At 44.8% G+C, this 22271-nt stretch overlaps 1 protein-coding gene across 1 annotated transcript in view; it reads right to left on the reverse strand.

The window, feature by feature from the left end:
* LOC147701190 (uncharacterized) overlaps positions 1 to 22271 on the reverse strand; it is a 197643-nt gene that overhangs the window by 135619 nt on the left and 39753 nt on the right. Inside the window, exons 4-5 of the mRNA XM_086929316.1 lie at positions 19587 to 19910; positions 18468 to 18782 (exon numbers count right to left, since the gene is read on the reverse strand). Of these exons, the coding sequence (XP_086785442.1) occupies positions 18468 to 18782; positions 19587 to 19910 (639 nt within the window). The remainder of the gene's footprint in view (positions 1 to 18467; positions 18783 to 19586; positions 19911 to 22271) is intronic.

Consider the following 22271-nt stretch of genomic DNA (forward strand, 5'->3'; position numbering starts at 1 on the left):
ACGTACCCTGCTATAATGCGTGGTCCAGGGGGCCGCATTCAGACCAATGTCTTTTGTCTGTTGAATTCTGCCTGAATAGGGCCACGTGGCGATGAATTATGGTGCACTGAGTTAGTAGTACCTTTGGCACTGAGGGTGTATGTAACCTGTGATGATGCGTGGTGGGGGCAGGCCCCACTGGGAGCAATGTTTTTTGCCTAGTGAATTCTGCCTTAATAAGGCCACGGGGAGATGATTTGTGGTACAGTGAGTTAGTGGTACCTAAAGAACTCAGCGTGTGCGCACCCTGCAATGATTCAGGGTTTGGGTGGGTTGCACTGGTGCAATGTCTATTTCTTACTGGAATGCGTCATCTTCAATCGCCATTCCACGTGAACAGTGAGCCGTCACAATGTAGATCGAAGGCAGTACTCAGTACAGACATTGGGGAATGTTTTTTGTCGCATCCTTTAACAAAATCCGAGGACATAGAGTACAATTGCCTCTGCCTTAAATAAATCAAGGCTCAATTCAATGCTGCCCGTAGTGTAGATCCAAAGCTGAATTCAAGTTGTGAACTCTGCTGTCCTCACTGTTGATCGAAGGCAGTAGTCAGCACAGACATCAAGAAATTCTTTTTGTCGTATCCTTTCACAAAATCTGAGGACATAGAGTACAATTATCTCTGCCTTAAATAAATCAAGGCTGAATTTCATGCTGTCCGTAGTGTAGATTCAAAGCTGAATTCAAGTTGTGAACCCTGCTGTCCACACTGTAGATCGAAGGCAGTAGTCAGCACAGATATCGATGAATGATTTTTGTCACTTATTTTAACAACATCTGAACACATACAGTACAATTGTGTCTGCATTTAATAAATCAAGGCTGAATTCCCTACTGTCCGTAGTGTAGATGTATAGCTGCATTGACGTTGTGAACCCTGCTGTCCGCAGTGTAGATCGAAGGCAGTAGTCGACACAGAAATTGAGGAATGCTTTTTGCCACATCCTTTAACAAAATCTGAACACATACAGTACAATTGTCTCTGCCTTATATAAATCAAGGCTAAAATCAATGCTGTCCGTAGTGTAGATCCAAAGCTGAATTCAAGTTGTGAACCCTGCTGTCCGCAGCATAGATCGAAGGCAGTAGTCGGCACAGACATTGACAAATGGTTTTTGTTAGATCCTCTAACAAAATCTGAGGACTTAAAGTACAATTGTCTCTGCCTTAAATAAATCAAGGCTAAATTCAATGCTGTCTGTAGTGTAGATCCAAAGCTGAATTCAAGTTGTGAGCCCTGCAGTCTGCAGTGTATATCGAAGGCAGTAGTCGACACAGACATCGAGGAATGCTTTTTGTCGCATCCTTTAACCTGAAGACATATAGTACAATTGTCTCTGAATTAAATAAAGAAAGGCTTAATTCAATGTTGTTTGTAGTGTAGATCCAAATCTGAATTAAAGTTGTGAACTCTGCTGTCCTCACTGTTGATCGAAGGCAGTAGTCAGCACAGACATCAAGAAATTCTTTTTGTCGTATCCTTTAACAAAATCTGAGGACATAGAGTACAATTGCCTCTGCCTTAAATAAATCAAGGCTAAATTCAATGCTGTCCGTAGTGTAAATCCAAAGCTGAATTCAAGTTGTGAACTCTGCTGTCCTCACAGTTGATCGAAGGCAGTAGTCAGCACAGACATCAAGAAATTCTTTTTGTTGTATCCTTTAACAAAATCTGAGGACATAGAGTACAATTATCTCTGCCTTAAATAAATCAAGGCTGAATTTCATGCTGTCCGTAGTGTAGATCCAAAGCTGAATTCAAGTTGCGAACCCTGCTGTCCACACTGTAGATCGAAGGCAGTAGTCAGCACAGATATCGATGAATGATTTTTGTCACTTATGTTAACAACATCTGAACACATACAGTACAATTGTCTCTGCATTAAATAAATCAAGGCTGAATTCCCTACTGTCCGTAGTGTAGATGTATAGCTGCATTGATGTTGTGAACCCTGCTGTCCGCAGTGTAGATCGAAGGCAGTATTCGACACAGACATTGAGGAATGCTTTTTGCCACATCCTTTAACAAAATCTGAACACATACAGTACAATTGTCTCTGCCTTATATAAATCAAGGCTAAAATCAATGCTGTCCGTAGTGTAGATCCAAAGCTGAATTCAAGTTGTGAACCCTGCTGTCCGCAGCATAGATCGAAGGCAGTAGTCGGCACAGACATTGACAAATGGTTTTTGTTAGATCCTTTAACAAAATCTGAGGACTTAAAGTACAATTGTCTCTGCCTTAAATAAATCAAGGCTAAATTCAATGCTGTCTGTAGTGTAGATCCAAAGCTGAATTTAAGTTGTGAACCCTGCAGCCTGCAGTGTAGATCGAAGGCAGTAGTCAACACAGACATCGAGGAATGCTTTTTGTCGCATCCTTTAATCTGAAGACATATAGTACAATTGTCTCTGCATTAAATAAAGAAAGGCTTAATTCAATGTTGTTTGTAGTGTAGATCCAAATCTGAATTCAAGTTGTGAACTGACCCCGGGACACCCCTCACGGCTCGCCAGCTGTAAGCGCGTCTCTGCCCCGGCGCCACAGGTTCATCCCTGGCCTCGGTGCCCCCTCGCTGCTGCTCGTTTTTTGTCCTCTCCCACGCTGTTGCCCTCATTGTTGTAAATTTCGCGATTGTACTTATTTTCTTCTGTTAAGTGATTCTTTGCTTTTTCGTCAGTATTGTACCCCTGGTGTGGCCCCCTGTTCCCTGCTTCCCACCGCTGCTCCCTCGTGGCCCGCCCCCTTTTTCTTTTCTGTTCCCCATTGGCCGCCCCGTTCCGGCCTCCCAGCTGCTCCTCCCTCCCACTTCGCCTCATATGGAGCCCGCGCCAAAGGCTAGCCCATCTACACCTGTCCACGCCTGGACAGCGCCCAGCGCCAGGACTCCTGGCCCTCAACAATGCCAATGCACCCGACGAACTTACGACAACGCCACCCTCCACACACTCTATGCCAGCCGGAACCCCGCCTGCTACCGAACCACCCCGAAACGCACCCACGGGCCCTTCACCTGCCAAGCCTTCCAATTCACCTGCCTCCAAACCTGCACCGCACCCGCCAAGCCAAGCTCCAGCAACAACCACCTCAAGTGCATCCTGCTCAACACCCGCTCCATCCACAGGCACGCCGTCGAACTCTGGAACCTCCTTGACACAACATCCCCAGACGTCGCCTTCCTCACAGAAACATAGATGAACGCCTCCTCAGCACCCGACATTGCCATAGCCATCCCGGAGGGCTACAAGATCACCTGGAGGGACCGCGTCAACCAAACCGGAGGAGGCATCGCCATCGTCCACAGAAACACCATCCGCATCACGACCAACTCCGACGACACCCTCACCGCCGCCAAGCACCTTCACTTCCAGATACACACCGACCCCAAGACCACCCTCAGAGGCACCCTCATCTACAGACCCCCGGGACCACGCACACAATTCAGCGAAGCCATTGCAGACTTCGTCAGTCCGCACGCCCTCACCTCCACAGACTACATCCTCCTAGGGGACCTCAACTTCCACCTGGAGAACAACAACGACTGCAACACCGCCGCCCTGCTGGATAACCTCGCCAACCTCGGACTAAAGCAACTGGTGAACACCCCACCCACTACGCCGGCCACACGCACGACCCCATCTTCTCCTCCAGCAAGCACATCTCCTTCAGCCACTCAACCGGACTACACTAGACAGACCACAGCTGCGTCCACTTTGACTTCAGGAGAACCACGACCCACCACCACCCGCAACAGTTTCCCCGCAGAAGCTGGAGCAAGATCACCGCCGACCAGCTCACCACCGCCCTCAGCCAGAACCCGCCCACCAACACGACAGACCCCAACGAAGCAGCCCGCAACCTCACACAGTGGCTCACCAACTGCGCCGATGAACTCACACCACTGAAGTCCCCTCCCAGCAGACCCGGCATCAGGAAAGCCTTGTGGTTTACCAACGACCTCAAAAACTCAAAGAAAACCTGCCGCACCCTCGAGAAAGCCTTGCGCCACGACCAGAAAACAGAACACATGACCGCCCTCAAGAACGCCACACGCAAACATCATCAGCTGATCCGCACCACCAAGAAGACAACATTCAAAGAACAACTGGACAACAACACCCACAACAGCAAGGAACTCTTCAGCATCGTAAAAGAGCTCTCCAACCCCAGCGCCTGCAACAACGACATCAAACCCTCGCAAGACATCTACAACTCACTCGCCTCGTTCTTCCACCGCAAGATCGCCGACATACACAACAGCTTCAGCGCGCTGACCATGGACCCAACCACTGAACCAGCGCCTCCACCACCACCGGAACACCATCCACTCCGGCTCCCCTACCGACCCCTGCCCACACCACATCTTCAACAGAGCCGACTCCATCATCGCACCCCAACTCTGGAACATCATCAACAGCTCCTTTGCATTTGCCACCTTCCCGGAGAGTTGGAAACATGCCGAGTTGAGCGCCCTCCTGAAGAAACCCACCACGGACCCCACGGACCTGAAGAACTTCCGCCCCATCTCGCTCCTCCCCTTTCCAGCCAAAGTCATCGAGAAGACCGTCAACAGACAACTCTCCGCCTTCCTCAAGACCAACGGATCCCTCGACCCCTCACAGTCGGTGTTCCGAGCAAACCACAGCACCGAGACCGCCCTCATCGCAGCCACCGACGACATCAGGTCCCTGCTCGACAACGGAGAAACTGTTGCCCTCATCCTCCTGGACCTCTCAGCAGCCTTCAACACTGTATGCCACTGCACCCTGATACAGCGCCTCAGCAACACCGGAATCCAAGGAGGAGCCCAGGAGTGGATCATCTCGTTCCTCGACGGAAGAACCCAGAGAGTCCGCCTCCCCATTCCGATCGGCAGCCACCGAAGTCATCTGCGGCGTTCCGCAAGGATCCTCACTCAGCCCCACCCTCTTCAACGTCTACATGAGCCCTCTCGCAGCCATCGCACGCCAACACAACTTTCGCACGCCAACACAACCTCAACATCATCTCCTACGCCGACGACACCCAGCTGATCCTCTCCCTCACCAACGACCCCACCCACGCCAAAGCCAACCTCCAGGAAGGAATGAAAGACGTCGCGGAATGGATGAAGATCAGCCCTCTGAAACTGAACTCAGACAAGACGGAAGTCCTCATCATCGGACCATCTCCCACTGCCTAGGACGACTCCTGGTGGCCCCCGGCCCCGGGCACCGCACCCAAGCCAACGGACCACGCACGCAACCTGGGCTTCATCCTGGACTCCTCTCTCACGATGACCAAGCAAGTCAACGCCGTCTCGTCATCCTGCTTCAACACCCTGTGCATGCTCCGAAAGATCTTCTGATGGATCCCCACCGAAACCAGGAAGACGGTCACCCAGGCCCTCGTCACCAGCCGTCTGGACTATGGGAACACCCTCTACACTGGAACCAAAGCCAAACTCCAGAAAAGACTCCAGCGCATTCAGAACGCCTCAGCGCGACTCATCCTGGACATCCCTCGCCACAGCCCCATCTCTGCCAACCTGAAAGACCTGCACTGGCTCCCGTCGACAAGAGGATCACGTTCAGACTCCTCAACCACGCACACAAGGCTCTACACGACAGAGGCCCGAAGTACCTCAACAGCCGCCTCACATTCTACACACCCACCCGCCAGCTCTGATCCGCCAGCCTCACCCTCGCCTCCGTCCCACGAATCCGCAAATCCACTGTTGGAGGAAGATCCTTCTCCTACCTGGCAGCCAAGACATGGAACTCCCTCCCCACTCACCTACAGCTGACCCAGGACCATCTCTCCTTCAGGAAACAACTCAAGACCTGGCTGTTCGAGCAGTAGCGACCCCCCCCTCAGCGCCTTGAGACCCTAACGGGTGAGTAGCGCGCTATACAAATTCTGTTGATTGGTTGATTGATTGATTGAACCCCGCTGTCCGCAGTGTAGATCGAAGGCAGTAGTCAGCACAGTTATAGATGAATGCTTTTTGTCACTTATTTTAACAAAATATGAAGACATACAGTACAATTGTCTCTGCATTAAATAAATCAAGGCTGAATTCCCTACTGTCCATAGTGTAGATGCAAAGCTGAATTGAAGTTGTGAACCCTGCTGTCCACAGTGTAGATCAAAGGTAGTAGTCAGAACAGGTATAGACGAATGCTTTTTGTCACATCCTTTAACAAAATTGGAAGACATATAGTACAATTGTCTCTGCATTAAATAAAGCAAGGCTTAATTCAATGTTGTCCGAAGTGTAGATCCAAAGCTGAATTCAAGTTGTCAACCCTGCTGTCTGCAGTGTAGATTGAAGGCAGTAGTCGATACAGACATAAGTCTGCGGTGCTGTGACGTTGAGTTCGGAATGGGCCTGTACCGAGGAGGCAGGTATTCATGGCGGCAGCCACGTGGCAGGGTGAGGACCTTCGCTGTGGCAGAGTCTTTTACCTTTGCACAAGTGAACCACACCCAAGGCGTAGCCTAAACATTTATAATCTTAAGGATTTGCTGGAGTTGCGTACGTTGGACCAGCCCACTCTGCTTCTGCTTCAAGGGGGGAGACAACACAGCTACATGACCAAGATATTCCCCGGTGTCTGAGATAATATGGTTGCATCCACTGGGCAGTACACTACATGTATCAATAGCATATCTACACACAGAAATGTTTTTGGTTTGCGTACTGAGTTGTGTACAGCATATCACCGGTAGTGTTAGCATTGTGTACATTATTGTTGATGTGCGAGTTCCCTCCCTTATACATAGTTGATTGCCACATCTCTGAACATTGAGCTAGTGTGCTGTTGAGGGGATATATTATTTTGGGAAGGTCCATTGTCCTGTTTTGCGCTGCCTCTGAGGTAGTAGAGGGGGAGGGGTCAGGAGGGGTGGTTGTAGTGGTGGTGGCGCTAGGTGTTGTGATTTTGCTGGGTGTTGGAAGTGCATAATTAGTACCTCTATTACATATTCGTCTTTAGATATGGGTGTGAGTTGGATGTAATTCACACAGTACATAGTCGACGTCCTTACACTAGTTAAATGTTGATATTAATTTATAAGTGGTAAATGGAACTATTACCTGTTTTTTAGGTAGCCTTTTAGATTTGGTTTGTTGTTGAAAGTATGGGGAAGTGGTGTTTTTTTTTATTTTTTTATACGGGAACGCCTAATTTGTATATTATTAACGTTAGTTGTGGTTCTGGTTTGTAGCGATTTTCTTGGAGGAAGGAGTACATTGAAGAGTGGTAATATTTACAGTTTTTACTACGTTGGAAACGGGATGATAATTAAAACAGATAGAAAAAAACAGATATTCTGAATGAACATTATAATTAGGAATTATTATTTAAAAAACCTTTGAAATTCACTGAAAAAACCATAAGTTTCAGGCAGGTTATAGTTGGGAATTATCATTTTAAAAACCTTTGAAATTCACTGAAAAAAAACATAAGTTTCAGGCAGGTTATAATTAGGAATTATCATTTAAAAAACCTTAGAAATTCACTGACAAAACCATAGATTTCAGGGGTGTTATAGTTAGCTGGACAGTTCACTCATACAAAACCATTGAAATTCCTTTGTTATAGTTAGTTGTACTAACTGTAACTCGCGTGCCCGCAATCCACTGCTGATGATGTCACATATTACATCATTCATGACATGGTCAATGACATCACTGATGACATCACTGATGAATCTCAAATGACATCACTGATGACATCACTGATTACATCATCCACGTGACATTCAGATACACCTCCTCATACACTAGTATAACCTTTTATCACTCACTGTAAAATACAGAGTACCATATTTTAATCCATTGACACACCAATACAAGTTTCTAAAAACCCACTCAGTGATTCCTAGATCTACACACACATCTAATCACTTACCTATAGATTCACTCATACATGCTGTCAATGATCAATCGAACACTATCAAATATACTTATACACCTATATCGACATTACAAAGTAGCACACATCCTATTCACTTATGCAGTCATCCTATTCTCTTATGCAAACAATGGATCATACTTACATTTACTCAGCTACACATTTATACAAACACCACTTAATTTATTAATATAGATAGTAACTCATACTTATTGTGTTATAAAATCACTATTACAAGTATACAGTTATCCATACAGTCCCACATACAATCACTGAGTGTTATGTATTCTTATTTATATATAAAAAATGTTACATGCACTGCCTTTTTATTTTTCTAGTTTGTTGGACATGTACCATTGAGATTATATATGCGCTCATCACCACACCCATAAAGATATTCACTCACCCAAACAACTGTTATAATATGTAGTCTTAACCTCATATACCTACTGAATCAACTATTCACACATCTTTGGGCAGTCACACACCTACCACTGAGCCATAAACACATTCACTCTCCCATACAAATACTCAGTTAACTAATCAATAACTCATATAGACTTTCACATAGCTAGTAACCAACTAGAGAAGCAGTTTACACAACAACTGACAAAGTGATACAGATGTTGACACAGTTTAGTCACTATCCAATATATTTAGTGAGACACTATTTAGTCAAGTAAACAGTCAATCACACTGCTACTAAATCCTCCATCCAGATATTTAAATATCCACTCATTCGTCAATGCAGATTGCTATATATAATACACATTTAAATAATGAACCAAACCACATTCACTTGATGATGTCATCAGTGATGTCATTTGAGATGTCATCAGTGATGTCATCAGTGATATCACTGAGCATGTCATGAATGATGTAATATGTGACATCATCAGCAGTGGATTGCGGGCACGCAAGTTACAATTAGTACAACTAACTATAACAGAGGAATTTCAATGGTTTTGTATGAGTGAAATGTCCAGCTAACAATAACACCCCTGAAATCTATGGTTTTTTCAGTGAATATATATATATATATATTCACTGGAAAAAACATAGGTTTCAGGCCTGATATAGTTAGGAATTAGCATTTAAAAAACCTTAGAAATTCATTGAAAAAACTGTAGGTTTTAGGGGTCTTATAGTTAGCTGGACATTTCACTCGTACAAAACCATTGAAATTCCTCCGATATAGTTAGTTGTACTCACTATATCTCGCACGCACGCAACCCACTGCTGATGATGTCACATATTACATCATTCATGACATGGTCAGTGACATTACTGATGACATCTCAAATGACATCACTGATGACATCACTGATGACATCACTGATGACATCATCCAGTGAATGTGGTTTGCTTCGTTATTTAAATATGCATTATATATATATAGCAATTTGCATTGAAGAATGAGTGGATATATCAATATAAATATGTGCTGGTGTGGAATGTCGATATAGGTGTATGAGTATATTTGATAGTGTTCTATTGATCATGTATGAGTGAATCTGTGGGTAAGTGATTAGATGTGTGTATAGATCTAGGAATCACTGAGTGGGTTTTTAGAAACTTGTATTAGTGTGTCAATGGATTCAAATATGGTACTCTGCATTTTACAGTGAGTGATGAAAGGTTATACTAGTGTATGATGAGGTGTATCCGATTGTCACGTGGATGATGTCATCAGTGATGTCATCAGTTAAGTCATTTGAGTTGTCATCAGTGATGTCACTGACCAGAGAATTGTTGAGAGGCAGCTCCGTGGTGCTTACTGGAGGTACCTAGTGGGCTACTTGGCCACCAGAGACCCTCAGGATTGACAAGGAATTAATTCTCCATTGTAAACCGTGCCACAGGGTGTGTTTGCACAGGTATGAACTCCCCCTCCCTTCACCACTGTGCAAACGCGCCTCATGGCGCGTTTTAATTTGAGGGATTAACTCCCCTTGAATACTGATGGTCCCTGGGGTGCAACTAGCCCACCAGATACCTCCAGTAAGCGCCACAGAGCTGCATTGCAGAGACGTGTAAAAAGGGGCATAGCCTCAGAACACCTCTCTGCAATGCAGCCCCCTGGCGCATACTGGAGGTTCCTGGTGGACTAGTGGGCCCCCAGGGTTCCCCAGTATTCAAGGGGAATTCTTTTCCCCTCTGCAATTGGGCCAGGGGGTTGGGGATGAACACGTGCTTTGCCCCTAGTTACGTGAACTTGTTTCGGATAAGGATGACAGTTGGGTGGGTAGTGTGGACCAATGGGCACTTTACATTGATGATTTGTTTCTGGTATAGACAGCGGCGGCCAGCTCAGGTAAGCATGGTGGGACAGTGGGGCAGGGCAGGGCGCCGCAGAATAGGTATTATTTTTTTCCCATTATACCTACTCTGGCGGAATAGGTATTATTTATTTATTTCAATATACCTACTCTATCATCTGTTGGCTCCCCTCGGTCCAACACAGCCCTGCCTCACTGTGATTACCTGAGCTTGCGGCCACTGGGTATAGAGGGCTTCTCATGAGGCAGCAGATGAATACATTGATAGATTGCACAACAATGCCCTAAATCTTCATTTCACGAGTCAGATCAGTGACACCTCTGTACCATTTTTAGACATAACAGAGACAAGCTCCAAACAACATTATGTAGAAAGCCAACCTCTGGCAATACAGTTCTACACACCAGTAGTCAGCATACACAAAGTCTAATAAAGAGCATACCATTTGAGGAAATGCTACGTATTAAACAAAATTGTTCTTCCTCCATTACCTACACATAAGCTGAGAAAGAGGCCCAATCTAGGTTTAAAATGAGAGGGTACCCCAAGACAAACGTGGGGCAAGCAGCACACAGAGTGAAGCCGATTAGTAGACAACCGCAATTGAAGAAAAACACAAATAAAAAAGAACAGGAAGAGAATGTGGTCAGGGTGATCAATGACTATTGAGCTAATTCAGCACATCTCTACAATATGCTGAAATGCAAATCTTACAGTCAGATTAGATTATAGTTCCCACATTGTCCACATGACCACAGATAACGTACAGAAAAAGTACCTCTCTGATAGACCTCCTGGTGCACAGTCACTTTGTGAAAAAGAAGGATGAAAAACCACAAATTAGAGGTTTTTAACCATGCATGCAGTGCAAAGCATGTACACAAAGTACCAAAGTCAAAGACTATGAAATACTGAGAAGAAAGAAAAACAAGTCTATTACAAAATTGTTGAACTGTAATTCCAGTTTTGTGGTGTATTGTCTAGTATCGCCATGTAAGAGAAAATACATTGGAAGTACTGTACATACAGCCAAAAAAAGAGTTTTAGAACATATGAGTGCAATAACAAATGCTGACACTGCATATCCCATGGCTAGGCACTTTCAAACAGAACATTAAGGTAATGGGAATCTCTTGCAATTTTTCATCTTGGACCAAGTTCCAAGTGATGAGAGGGGAGGTGACAGGGTTCGTAAATTGTGACAACTGCAATCTAGATATATAATAATAATAATAATAATAATAATCCACATTTGTAAAGCGCACAATCACCCGTAAGGGTCACTAGGCGCTGGGGGCCGTCGGGAAGATTAAGCAAGCTATTGCCCAGAGTCGCATGGTGCTGGGCTAATCTGCCGCCGGTGCCGGGGATCGAACCGTGATCCCCAGATTTCGGAGTCAGTCGCCAAGAACTAAGAACCCAAGAGGGATTATTAGTAATGAAGAGATGTGGATTCATGTAGGATAGTGGAAGGAACAGTAAAACAATTATATGGATTAGCTTTAAAATCATGTTTTGATCACATATGTATTCATAAAATGAATTATAGTCCCATCAATCAGATGAAAAGGATTAAGATATATAATTTGTGTATATTTGATGTTATTGTTGCACACAACATTTTTGATTGATGAAAGGTAGAATGATGTATGAAATATAATCATTAGAATGCCCCTGGTTTCATTTGAATTGAATGAAATGGGATAAAGTATGAATTTTAGAATATTTTTGAACCATTTGAACATGGCTGCCACACTTACGGGTTATGTATTTATGTGCATAATCCATCTTTTGTTTCTATGACTATCGCTGTTAACCAATGTGAATCATTGTAAGAGACTAAATACATTTCAAATCCATCATTGACAAAGACTTGAAGCCGATGTGCATTTGTCGTAGTTGTACTGTATGAACTGGCTCATTGAATTGAACAAAATGGCCACCCGAAGGTAGGACCTCACGGAAACTCCAGAGCTTGGGATCATGCATTGCTGAATATCCCTTTTTAGCCAGTCCCTTTTGAACCCTTCTGCAATCATGTTTGACGTACCTTCTTGAAGAGCCTGGGAGGTTGTGAAGCCTAGACAGCGCCTGTGTGGGTGCTCTTTTATCCAATCACATTTCACGGATTACTGCAGTTGTTCTGGGTGATGGAGTGGTGGATCCCAGGGGAGAGTTACAGCCCATGTCAGATTAGGCCTGCAGGGCAGGCGCTTCGCAAGGTCCAGCTGATCCTATGTTGTAGGCTATGCTGTTGTTTTTCTGTGTCGCACTCCCCACTGTACCCCGGATGGACGTGCTGCTGATGTTTTGGTGGTCTGGGTCGGCCATCTTGGCGGAGGTGTCTGGGGTGCTTGGCGACTCCTTGTGAGCCCCTACCACTCGCTAGGGGGCGGCTGTGTCCTCTTCGCGTCGGGAGCCCGGCTGGGCTGTGTTGTGGAGGAGACGAGTTTGTCCCTGCTCCGGGACTTGCTGCAACACCTGACTGGTGTCTGCCGCAGCCCCCGGGATGGTTCCACAAACCTCTGAGTATCCGGACGCCCGTTGACCACTCGCCGAGCCCCCACCGCTTTTCAAAAGGCGGTGGTGACTTCTTCATGCCTGGACTCCTGCGGCTTCACAATGGTGCAGTGAGTTTGTGTCCCTGCTCACTAACTCGCTGCTGCACCAGCAGAAGCCCTGATTTTCCTGACAGGATGCATCTTGTGGCCTGTCTTGCCTCCTACTGACAATTGCCCACAGAAGCCATGATTTTGCTGATGGGCTGCATTTTTTTAAGTATGGGCAAAATTTGCGAATTCGCATTCCGCAAATTTGCGTGAAATCGAGTTCCACGAATTCGCGCGAAATCGAATTCGCAATCCGTAAAATCCGCGAATTTGCTGATTTTTGTTTTTTTGCGTGTTCTCAGGTTTTTTTGCGTGTTCGGGGGGTTTTTTGCGTGTTCGCGGGGCTTTTTGCATTTTCACGGGCCGCTTGCATGGCGAAGTTACCCATGCGGTCGTGTATGGGCACAGCACCCTTTGGTTCACCACTGCCACCCTCTGGTTCATCACTGCCACCCTCTGGTTCACCACTGCCACCCTCTGGTTCACCCCTGCCACCCTCTGGCTCACCACTGCCACCCTCTGGTTCAGCACTGCCACTCTCTGGTTAACCCCTGCCACCTTCTGGTTCAGCACTCTCACCCTCTGGTTCACCACTGCCACCCTCTGGTTCACGACTGCCACATTTTGGTTCACCACTGCCACCCTCTGGTTCATTACAGCACCCTCTGGTTCACCCCTGCCACCCTCTGGTACAGCACTGTCACCCTCTGGTTCATGAAAAAGGAGGGTAAAAAAATGCTTCCTCTCATGTTAATTCCTATAGCCTCTTTGAACATGCCAAACGACTGGACAGAATTATACCAAATTTGGCAAGGTAGATTTTGTTCTGCAGATCACGCTTTTTGTTATTTGGTGTAAATCCATTCAATAGCTGTTAAGAAATTAAAGGAAATCCAAATTTGTATATCCGTGGTTGTGAAGCGGTCACACATAATGATGAGCTTGCACAGAAATCTGCAGAGCTCTGATTGGCTGGCAACACTTCAACCAGGAAGTGTTGGCAGCCATCTTAAACTTCAGCCGAGTAGAAAACAGAAAAGGGGACAGGGTTTGGCTACCCTGACCCCTTATCCTTGGTCCTGGGGTCCCAGAGAGACTCCCCAGGACAAAAAAAGCATTTATTTAAAAATAAATTGGCACAAAATTCATACATTTGTGGCAAAAAAAACAAGCACAGGCTCCAATGCTTTTTATGAAAAGGGTCCCTGGTGGGCCAGAGCCCGGAGGCATTTTATAGAAAAAAGGAAGGGGTGCACGGGCCCATATCCTGAGTCTTTTGAAACCCCAGGGACCATTACCACCCTTGTTTTTATTAAAGGAGGGGGGCCACGTGTACCCCCCTCCTGGGTTTTCATTGCCCACCCCTACTTCCAACTTCCTGGGACAGTAACATCTCCCTGGGACAGTAAAAACAATTTTCCAGGGCTGCTAGGAGCCCCCAGATCCTGAAGACCACCACCTCCACAGGGCCTAATAAATAAATAATACTGGGGGGTGGGGCATACAGCCACCCTCTGGGCCGTATATGGCCCCAGGGACCACCACCTGCATGGGGCAGGCCCGTGAACAGAGAAGGAAAGGGACCAAGGCTGGCTCCTGCTATGTCCTGGGGTGCAGACTCCTGTGACCCAGATGTTTGCTTTTGTTTGGCAGGAGCTGTCAAACAGCTCCCACTTGCTGGAAGTTGAGTTTTCATCTCTTTCCCTGCACGCAGATACACAGGCAGGAAAAGAGATGAAACTATTGCTCCTGCACACGGAGATCTCCCTTTCCATCAGCTCCCTGCATGCAGCAGCAATTCGGCTCCTGCAGGAAGCGGGTGCTAGCTGGAATCATGTGGGGCTTGAGACTCTCCCACAGTTCCATAGTACAGTGGGTGCCCAGGATTGGACCAGGGCACCCAGGTACACACATGATCTGGGCCCATTGGACCAGGGCCCCAGGGCCAAAAGAGGCCTGGGATTGGGTCTGTGTGGCCCTTCTCCCCCATTAGATTTTTTCAGGGCTGTTTTGTCCCTTATGCTCATTTCAAAGAAATTAAACCTCAACTTGAGGTACAATATTAACAGAGCAGGTGCCCCGTTGAAGCTTCACTTCTGTAAAGGATAAATTATCCTAACTCATGTGCTTGGTGAAGGCAAAACAAGTGGGTTTTCTCAGCCTATGCCAGGCTTTTTCATTTCATTTCATGGTGAAAATAAATCTGAAATCCTGCATGGCACTGACAGCATTGTTGGTCTATTGGAGCGCTATCTGTATGTGAGTTTGACACCTTGTTGTCGTGTCCTGGTGAGAACATAGTCCATGGTTCTCTCTTTAAATTTCAACGAGTATGGAAATGTTCAAATCACTTAGAACCCGTTTGTCCCTGCCTACTTTAGTATTATGAAAAGGTCTCCCTGCCTTTGCCAGGATGATAGACAGCTTAATAAGCAGCCCTACAACCAGTTTCCCGCTGATTTTAGTGAGGGGTTCTTGATGCCAAGGAATATGAGGACATCTCCACCAGTTACTTCATATAGTTAAGAGGAAAGACCCTTGTTTGGTGGAGATTTACCTCTTTGTACTCTCGTAGTCTTCTCCATTGGAGGATTCATGTTATTACATATTTCTGGATAATGACGCACCAGGAACACTCACTTTGCCAAAACATGCACAAGGTCACTGGCGACATTTCCTTGTGCTACATTATGCAGCTGTAGTGAAGCATATGTACTGGACATGTACCCAAGGATGTAGCACTTAATAATTTACCAAGTAATAATCTACTTGGGTAGATATTTTGTGCACAACCGTGGACTCTTGTTGGATGAAGGTGTTGTTATTTGTGTCCCAGTCACTTATACAGCTACTGACACACCCACACAGTAACCTAGAGACCCATTCACACACTCAGGCAGTCACACATCTATTGACAGAGCCCTCAGACACTGATACACTCACTTGCAGACCCACTTAGATACTCGCACACCCACTCACAGATGCACTCAGACATTCACTCAGATACTCATGCACCCCCTCATAGACACATACAGACACTGACTCACAGACCAATTCAGACACTCATGCACCTACCCACTCATCGACCCAGACATGTACACCTACTCACAAACTCACACAGAGACTCATGTACCTGCACACAGATCCATATGGCCACTCACACATCCATTCACAGACCTACTCAGAGACTCACACACCCACTCGGAGAATGCATCATCTATTCACATACCCACTCAGACACTCACATACCAACTCACAGACCCACACAGGTACTCATACACCCACTAAAAGACCCATACAAGCACTCACACACCCACGCACAGACCCATAGCACCACTCACATACCTACTCCACTATTAGATACACACAGGCACTCACACACTCACTCCCAGACCCACACAGGCACTTACACACCCAGTCACAGACCCACACAGCCTCTCACCATCCACACACAGACCCATGCAGCTACTCATACACCCACTCACTGACATATACAACCACTCACACACCCGTTCTCAAAGTTTACCGGTTAGGAAATAGAATTAAACGAAACATAGAAATTGACTGGAAAAAGCAAGGTTACAGGGATGTTATTGTTAGGTTCATATTTCAAGCATACAAAGCCATGGAAATTCAGCAGTTGTAGTTACCTGAGCTAACTAAAACTTATGCCCCGCAATGCAGTGCTTATGACCCCACATATTACATCACTCCTGACATGGTCAGTGACATCACTGATGACATCTCAAATTACATCACTGATGACATCATCCAGTGACAGTGAGTATTTTCTAAATGTTACTGAGTGTTAAAGATATATAGTAAGATACAACCAAAGTTAAATTAGTATACTTTGCGTTCTACTGAGTGATACTATTTGTAGCACATACTATGTGAGTGGATTTGTGACTGTGTATCCATGTGTGAGTTGGTGTCTGAGTGGCTCTATAGATGTGTGAGTAGTTGTATGGGTGAGAGAGGGTCTGTATTGGTGTGTGAGTAGCTGTATGGGTGAGTGAGTAGCTATGTGGGTGAGCGAGTGGGTGTGTCAATGGTGTATGACTGAGTGAGTGGGTGCATGAGTGGTATATGGGTCAATGAGTGGGTGTGTGAGTGACTGTATGGGAGAGTGAGTGAATGTTAAAATGGCTATATGGGTGAGTGTGTGTTTGAGTCAGAGATCATATAGGCAAATGAGTACATGAGTTAGTATCTATATAAGTAAGTACGTGGGAGTGGGAGTACCTGTATGGGTGAATGAGTGGCTGTATTAGTGACTGTAGGAGTGAGTGAGTAGGTGTGTGAGTAGCTGTGTGGGTGACTGACTCAGTGTGCGAGTAGCTATGTGGGTATATGAACAGGTGTGCTATTAATTGTATGTCTATATGACTGGATGTTTGATTGGCTGTATAGGTGAGTGAGCAGGCGCATGAGTGGCTGTATGGGTGAGCTATTTTTTGTGTGAGTGGGTGTGTGAGTACTTGTATGGGCCTGTGATGTATGGGCCTGTGAAAGAGTATATGAGTCGTTGTTTGGGAGTAGTCTGAGAGATTGTATGAGAGTGAGTGGGTGTGGGCACAGTTTTGTGTATGATGTCATCAGTGATGTCATTTAAGATATCAACAGTGATGTCATCAGTGATGTCAGTGACCATGTCATGAGTGATGTATTATGTGAGGTCAGAAGCAGTGCATTGCAGAGGCATAAGTTATAGTTAGTTCGGGTAACTATAACTGCTGAATTTCTATGGTTTTGTATGAGTGAAATCTAAAACTTCCCTGTAACCTTTAGTTTTTTCATTCAATGTATATATATATGTGAATGTATTTTCAAGGTGCATAGCAGTGAAGTTAAGAATAGTAAATCTATTCATGCCTATATGCACTTATCTTCTTGATATTCTTGGCACATAATACTTTTGTCCTCGATATCCTGTCACCACAACAACTTCTAAACCAAAGAAGACCTGAAATGTATTCTTATTTCTAGCATTATTGCTAGAAAAAAGAACCATAGCTATGTCCCGGTGATCAGCAAAAGCACCACCACTGCTGACAATGATGGGCTACAAGTGAAAGCACACACTACACAGTGAGGAAAAAAAGAGATCTAAGAAAGTAACATATATCCCACATTTGACATGGAGATAGAAACACAACACTCACACATACTGAGATTGGCCAAACCCAAAAATCAATAAGGAACTGGATAGGACCCAACAGACATAGACCCACACCCTGCCCAGGACTGTCTGTTTTTTCAACTGGGCATTTTCCTGGTGGTCTGGAGCAATTGTTGATAGTTTTATTTATTTTCTTTCTCTTCATTTAAAGTACATGACTATACCTGAACAACATACAAGAAAATGCCAGCATAATGGGCTCAATAAAATTGCTAATCATATGAATACCATCATTAGATATAAAAATTATTGTACGAAATTGGTATTGTATGTCAATTGGGTTGAAATATTAGTAAATGCATTTAGGTCATAAAAAAAAAACCTGATGCCTCCCGGGGGTTTGGTTAAACTCCACCACAGATGACTCAATACATTGTAATAATAGACAACTTGCTTTGTTACCTCAGCTGAACAGGTTATCTTAATTGAGAGTAAATATGTAGATGCTAACTTGCCTTTAACAGTGACATTGATACTTCTTGTCACTGGACCTGAATCCACTCCTTCCACGCTCACTGTATAGATGCCTGAATCCAAGAGTCCAGCATTGGAAATGTTAATGGACCCAGCACCATAGACTTCCAGTCGACCTTTGTAGGAGTCATCAATCTGCAGAAGGGCATTGTCTTTGTCCCATTTCACAGCTGTTTTTTTACCCTGGGTCCAAGTGATGACAGGTGTCAACAAGGGTGGAGTGTATGCGATCGGCAAGGAAATCAAGCCACCCACTGTAGTTTCGACAACAGTTGGGGAAAATATGGTGATTATGTCTGTAATTATAGAACACAAGGCGTTGTAGGTTTGCACAGTCGTCTCAAGGACACAGAAAGAGAGGAGGCAAGTTATATGAAAGAGCAAAGTATAAGAAACAGCAATATATGTTTTTTGCAATTAGAAAACCGATAGGGAGTAACAGATAAGTGAGCAGTCAAACTTATGTGCAAAAATAAGGTAAAAGATCCTGTTTATTCTACTCACCCATGTGTGTAAGTCACTTATAAGACCTTGGGAGTGAAGGCAATAGGAACAGTGACATTGGTTAGTCTGAATATCAAACAAAAGAGCCAATATGGAAATATTCAACATCTAATGACTGCGAAAATCAAAAACCTTGCCCTGCCCTCAGAGAACTGGTCAAATACACGTGTTATGGAAAAGCAACGTTAAGTGCCAACAGCATATTACACAAAGCTTCACATAGACATAATGCAATAGGTACAAAAAATACATTAGATTGGTGACATTAGACTCAGCATGTGGGAGAGAGTTCTTGCCTAGCTACCTGCTGACTCACTGTTCTGAGTTTGATAAAATAGATACCATTGATTTGGGTAATAAGAATAGTATGTATTATTCAAGTAATTGAAAAAAAGTAATTTTAAATTTAGAGGGTGGATGTGAAACCTTCCCCTACAAGTGGACTTGTTAGAGTAGCTAATCTCTCTCTCCTTGGTGGCCCTATCAATTTACTTTTTCAACCCTCTTGAATGGACAGTTTTGTTACATGAAGCCTTTAAGATTCTTTTTGCTGCAAATCAACTAGAGTGTGCTCATCCACTCTGCACAGAACTCACCCTGAATATTCACTTGGATTGTTGCTTCTGCCAGAATCTGATCAAGTGGTCCTTTCACTGTTACTGTGTAGTTGCCACTATCTGTCAACACAGCACTGGAAATATTGATAAAGCCTGGGTAGAATATCTTTAGTCGGTCTTTGTAGAGGTCATTGATTTGTGGATTTGTAGAGTTGAGCACCCAACTCACAAGAGTGGTTGAGTTCAATCTCCAGATGATGGTTGGGATCAGAGTGGTGAAAGTGTATGCGATCGGTATGGAGATCACATAACCTTCCAAGCGGATCAGCGTGCTGGGGGCGGAAATGTTGATGATGTTAAACGCTGTGGAAACAGAAAGATGCTATGGTTACAAGAAAACTAATGGAAAAACAAATGATATTGAATGTAAAGAGAAAGTATGGCATGCAAGAAGAGTAAGACAGTAAATGAGATCATAAGGTTAAGAAAGCAGTAGTAGAACCTTCTAGCCACTTGCATGGTACAGGAGGTACATCTGCAACACCAGCAGAGGGAAGTCCATTCAATTTAAGCTTTGTCACTCTATATATGTTTTTACCTAGAAACTGTTCTTTCTGGCATGGCAAGAGACGTCTTGAGTGTAAAACTCTATAAGGTCATCACCACCATGCGGAAAGGCTATTGTAGAATTGCTGTCATAAAATTTGGGTACTGGGAATTCACTCGTAAAGAAGAGGTACATTTGCAGTACTCACATCACAAACGCCCCTGATTTCTCTGACATTTGCAAAGTGACTTCTCTATCTGTGTCTCAGAAATCTAGAACTCACTGACAGCTTTTATCTGCTCCCCCACCTTCTTCTAACCAGGGTTTTACAGGGGGGTCCCTTGGGTACCCTCTCAACCCCAAACAGGAGGTCTCAGGATGAAGGGGGGTCTGATAAAGCCCACAAAGTCAGTTTCCGACCCCCTTTATGTGTTGGACAGACCAAGTTTGAAGGGTTGTCGGAATCTGACATCGTAATCAGTTAGTTGGAAATGCTGTCCGTAGAGCTGTACGAATCGGCTTAGACCGACTAGGATTCTCCAAATGCTGGTCGGAACCATTTTGGAATGAATGAACAGTTCCCCTGCATCGTAATCAGTCAGTTGGAATTGTTTCCGACTGACCAATTACGATGGATTACGACACGGTCTAGAGGAATCCGACTGTCGGTGGAGTCTTTCCGACCGACATCGTAATCAGGCCCTCTGTGCACTTTACCCATGCTAACCAGTAGTAAAGTGCCTGTGGGCCCCCCTTTAACCGCTTCGCTGCTGATGACGAGCCCAGCTCATCATCAGCCACGGTAGTCGTGTGCGGATGACGAGCTGAGCTTGTCACGTAATGCGGCTTTTCGTAAATTGCCGCACACAGCGGGAAAAGCCGCCGCAGCGATGCAGTTAAACATGGCTGAATTGGCATATTCCAAACTGGTATATTTAACTTGACTAAATGTCCCTTGGAAATGGTGTACAAAGAGGTACACAAGGCCTAGACGTTAAATGCTACTAGTGAATAGCAGCTCTTATCGTGCCATCCACTACAGTTGCAAAGCAAAGATGGTTTTATGATATCCTTTGTAGCCTTGCTGATGCAGTGGTAAACCTGCAGCATGACCTTTCAAAATACCCCTTTTTACAGGTAAGAACCTATCTTTTAAATATAACAGTGTCACCACTTTTATACAGCTCCTATAGCCCACAAAGTAGAGTGCATGGTATTTAAAAATGGGGTATGTAGAAAATTAATATTACCATGTCACTATAGAGAAAAGCCCCAAAAAGCTATTTTCACTGTGGCACGTCTACCTGTCCTACATAGAAAACCAGAGTAAAGCATAAAATACTAATAATGCTAACTTGGAAAAGGGACTACCTAGAAAAATAATTCTATGACTATTTGTAATAGTTATTAAAATCTAATTCGATGGTGAAGTCAGATTTTGAATAAACACTAAGGAGAAGTAAGTTTTAGAAATTCACCCTTTCCTAGCCTGAACTCTCCGAAGGTTAACTAGCATAAGCCTCTGCCAACTCTCAGCTTGTGCTCAAGCCTTGAATAGGTGTGGACTTCCACCAGGAGCAAAGAATAGGCTGACCTGAATGGGAAGAGATGACTCCTCTGAGCTCAACGGAATGTCATGGGAGTGGGCGTGGGCCTCCTTTTGACAGCACAGTGTCAAATCCTGCTTGTCTGGGCTGTTGACCCACATGTAACACTTGGGGCAATTTTGAAAGGGAGAGAAAATGATGCCCAGACAATTCTTGTGTATCCCCAGTCTGGTTGTTGAAGGACACTGCTTTTGGACTGCAAAGGTCTGTTTTCTCACTTTCTGTACGGTTACAAGAAGACAACAAGCAGCTTCAAGAGGACTTTTCCTGGAAGTACTCAGCTGACCAGTGATAACTGGACCTGGACTGAACCCTTCTGTTGGCCTCTGTCTGACAACCGGTGAGTCTCAAAGTGCATCCCCTGAGGTTCTGGGGGCATTCGAAGTGTACTCCTGTGGTTGTCTAAATGAAAGTTTGGCAACTTTAAAAAAATGTTCAGTCGAACCAGTGGGACTTAGAAACTTTCTTATACTTTCTGACATCCAGTCTTTCACCAGGACTAGTCCACTAGGTGACTCTGAATCAGAATCCATTGAGATCTGCCTGAAATTGCACCTTGGTCCCAGTCTA

Source organism: Lissotriton vulgaris, chromosome 7, assembly GCF_964263255.1.
Source record: "Lissotriton vulgaris chromosome 7, aLisVul1.2, whole genome shotgun sequence".
NCBI classification, from domain to species: domain Eukaryota; kingdom Metazoa; phylum Chordata; class Amphibia; order Caudata; family Salamandridae; genus Lissotriton; species Lissotriton vulgaris.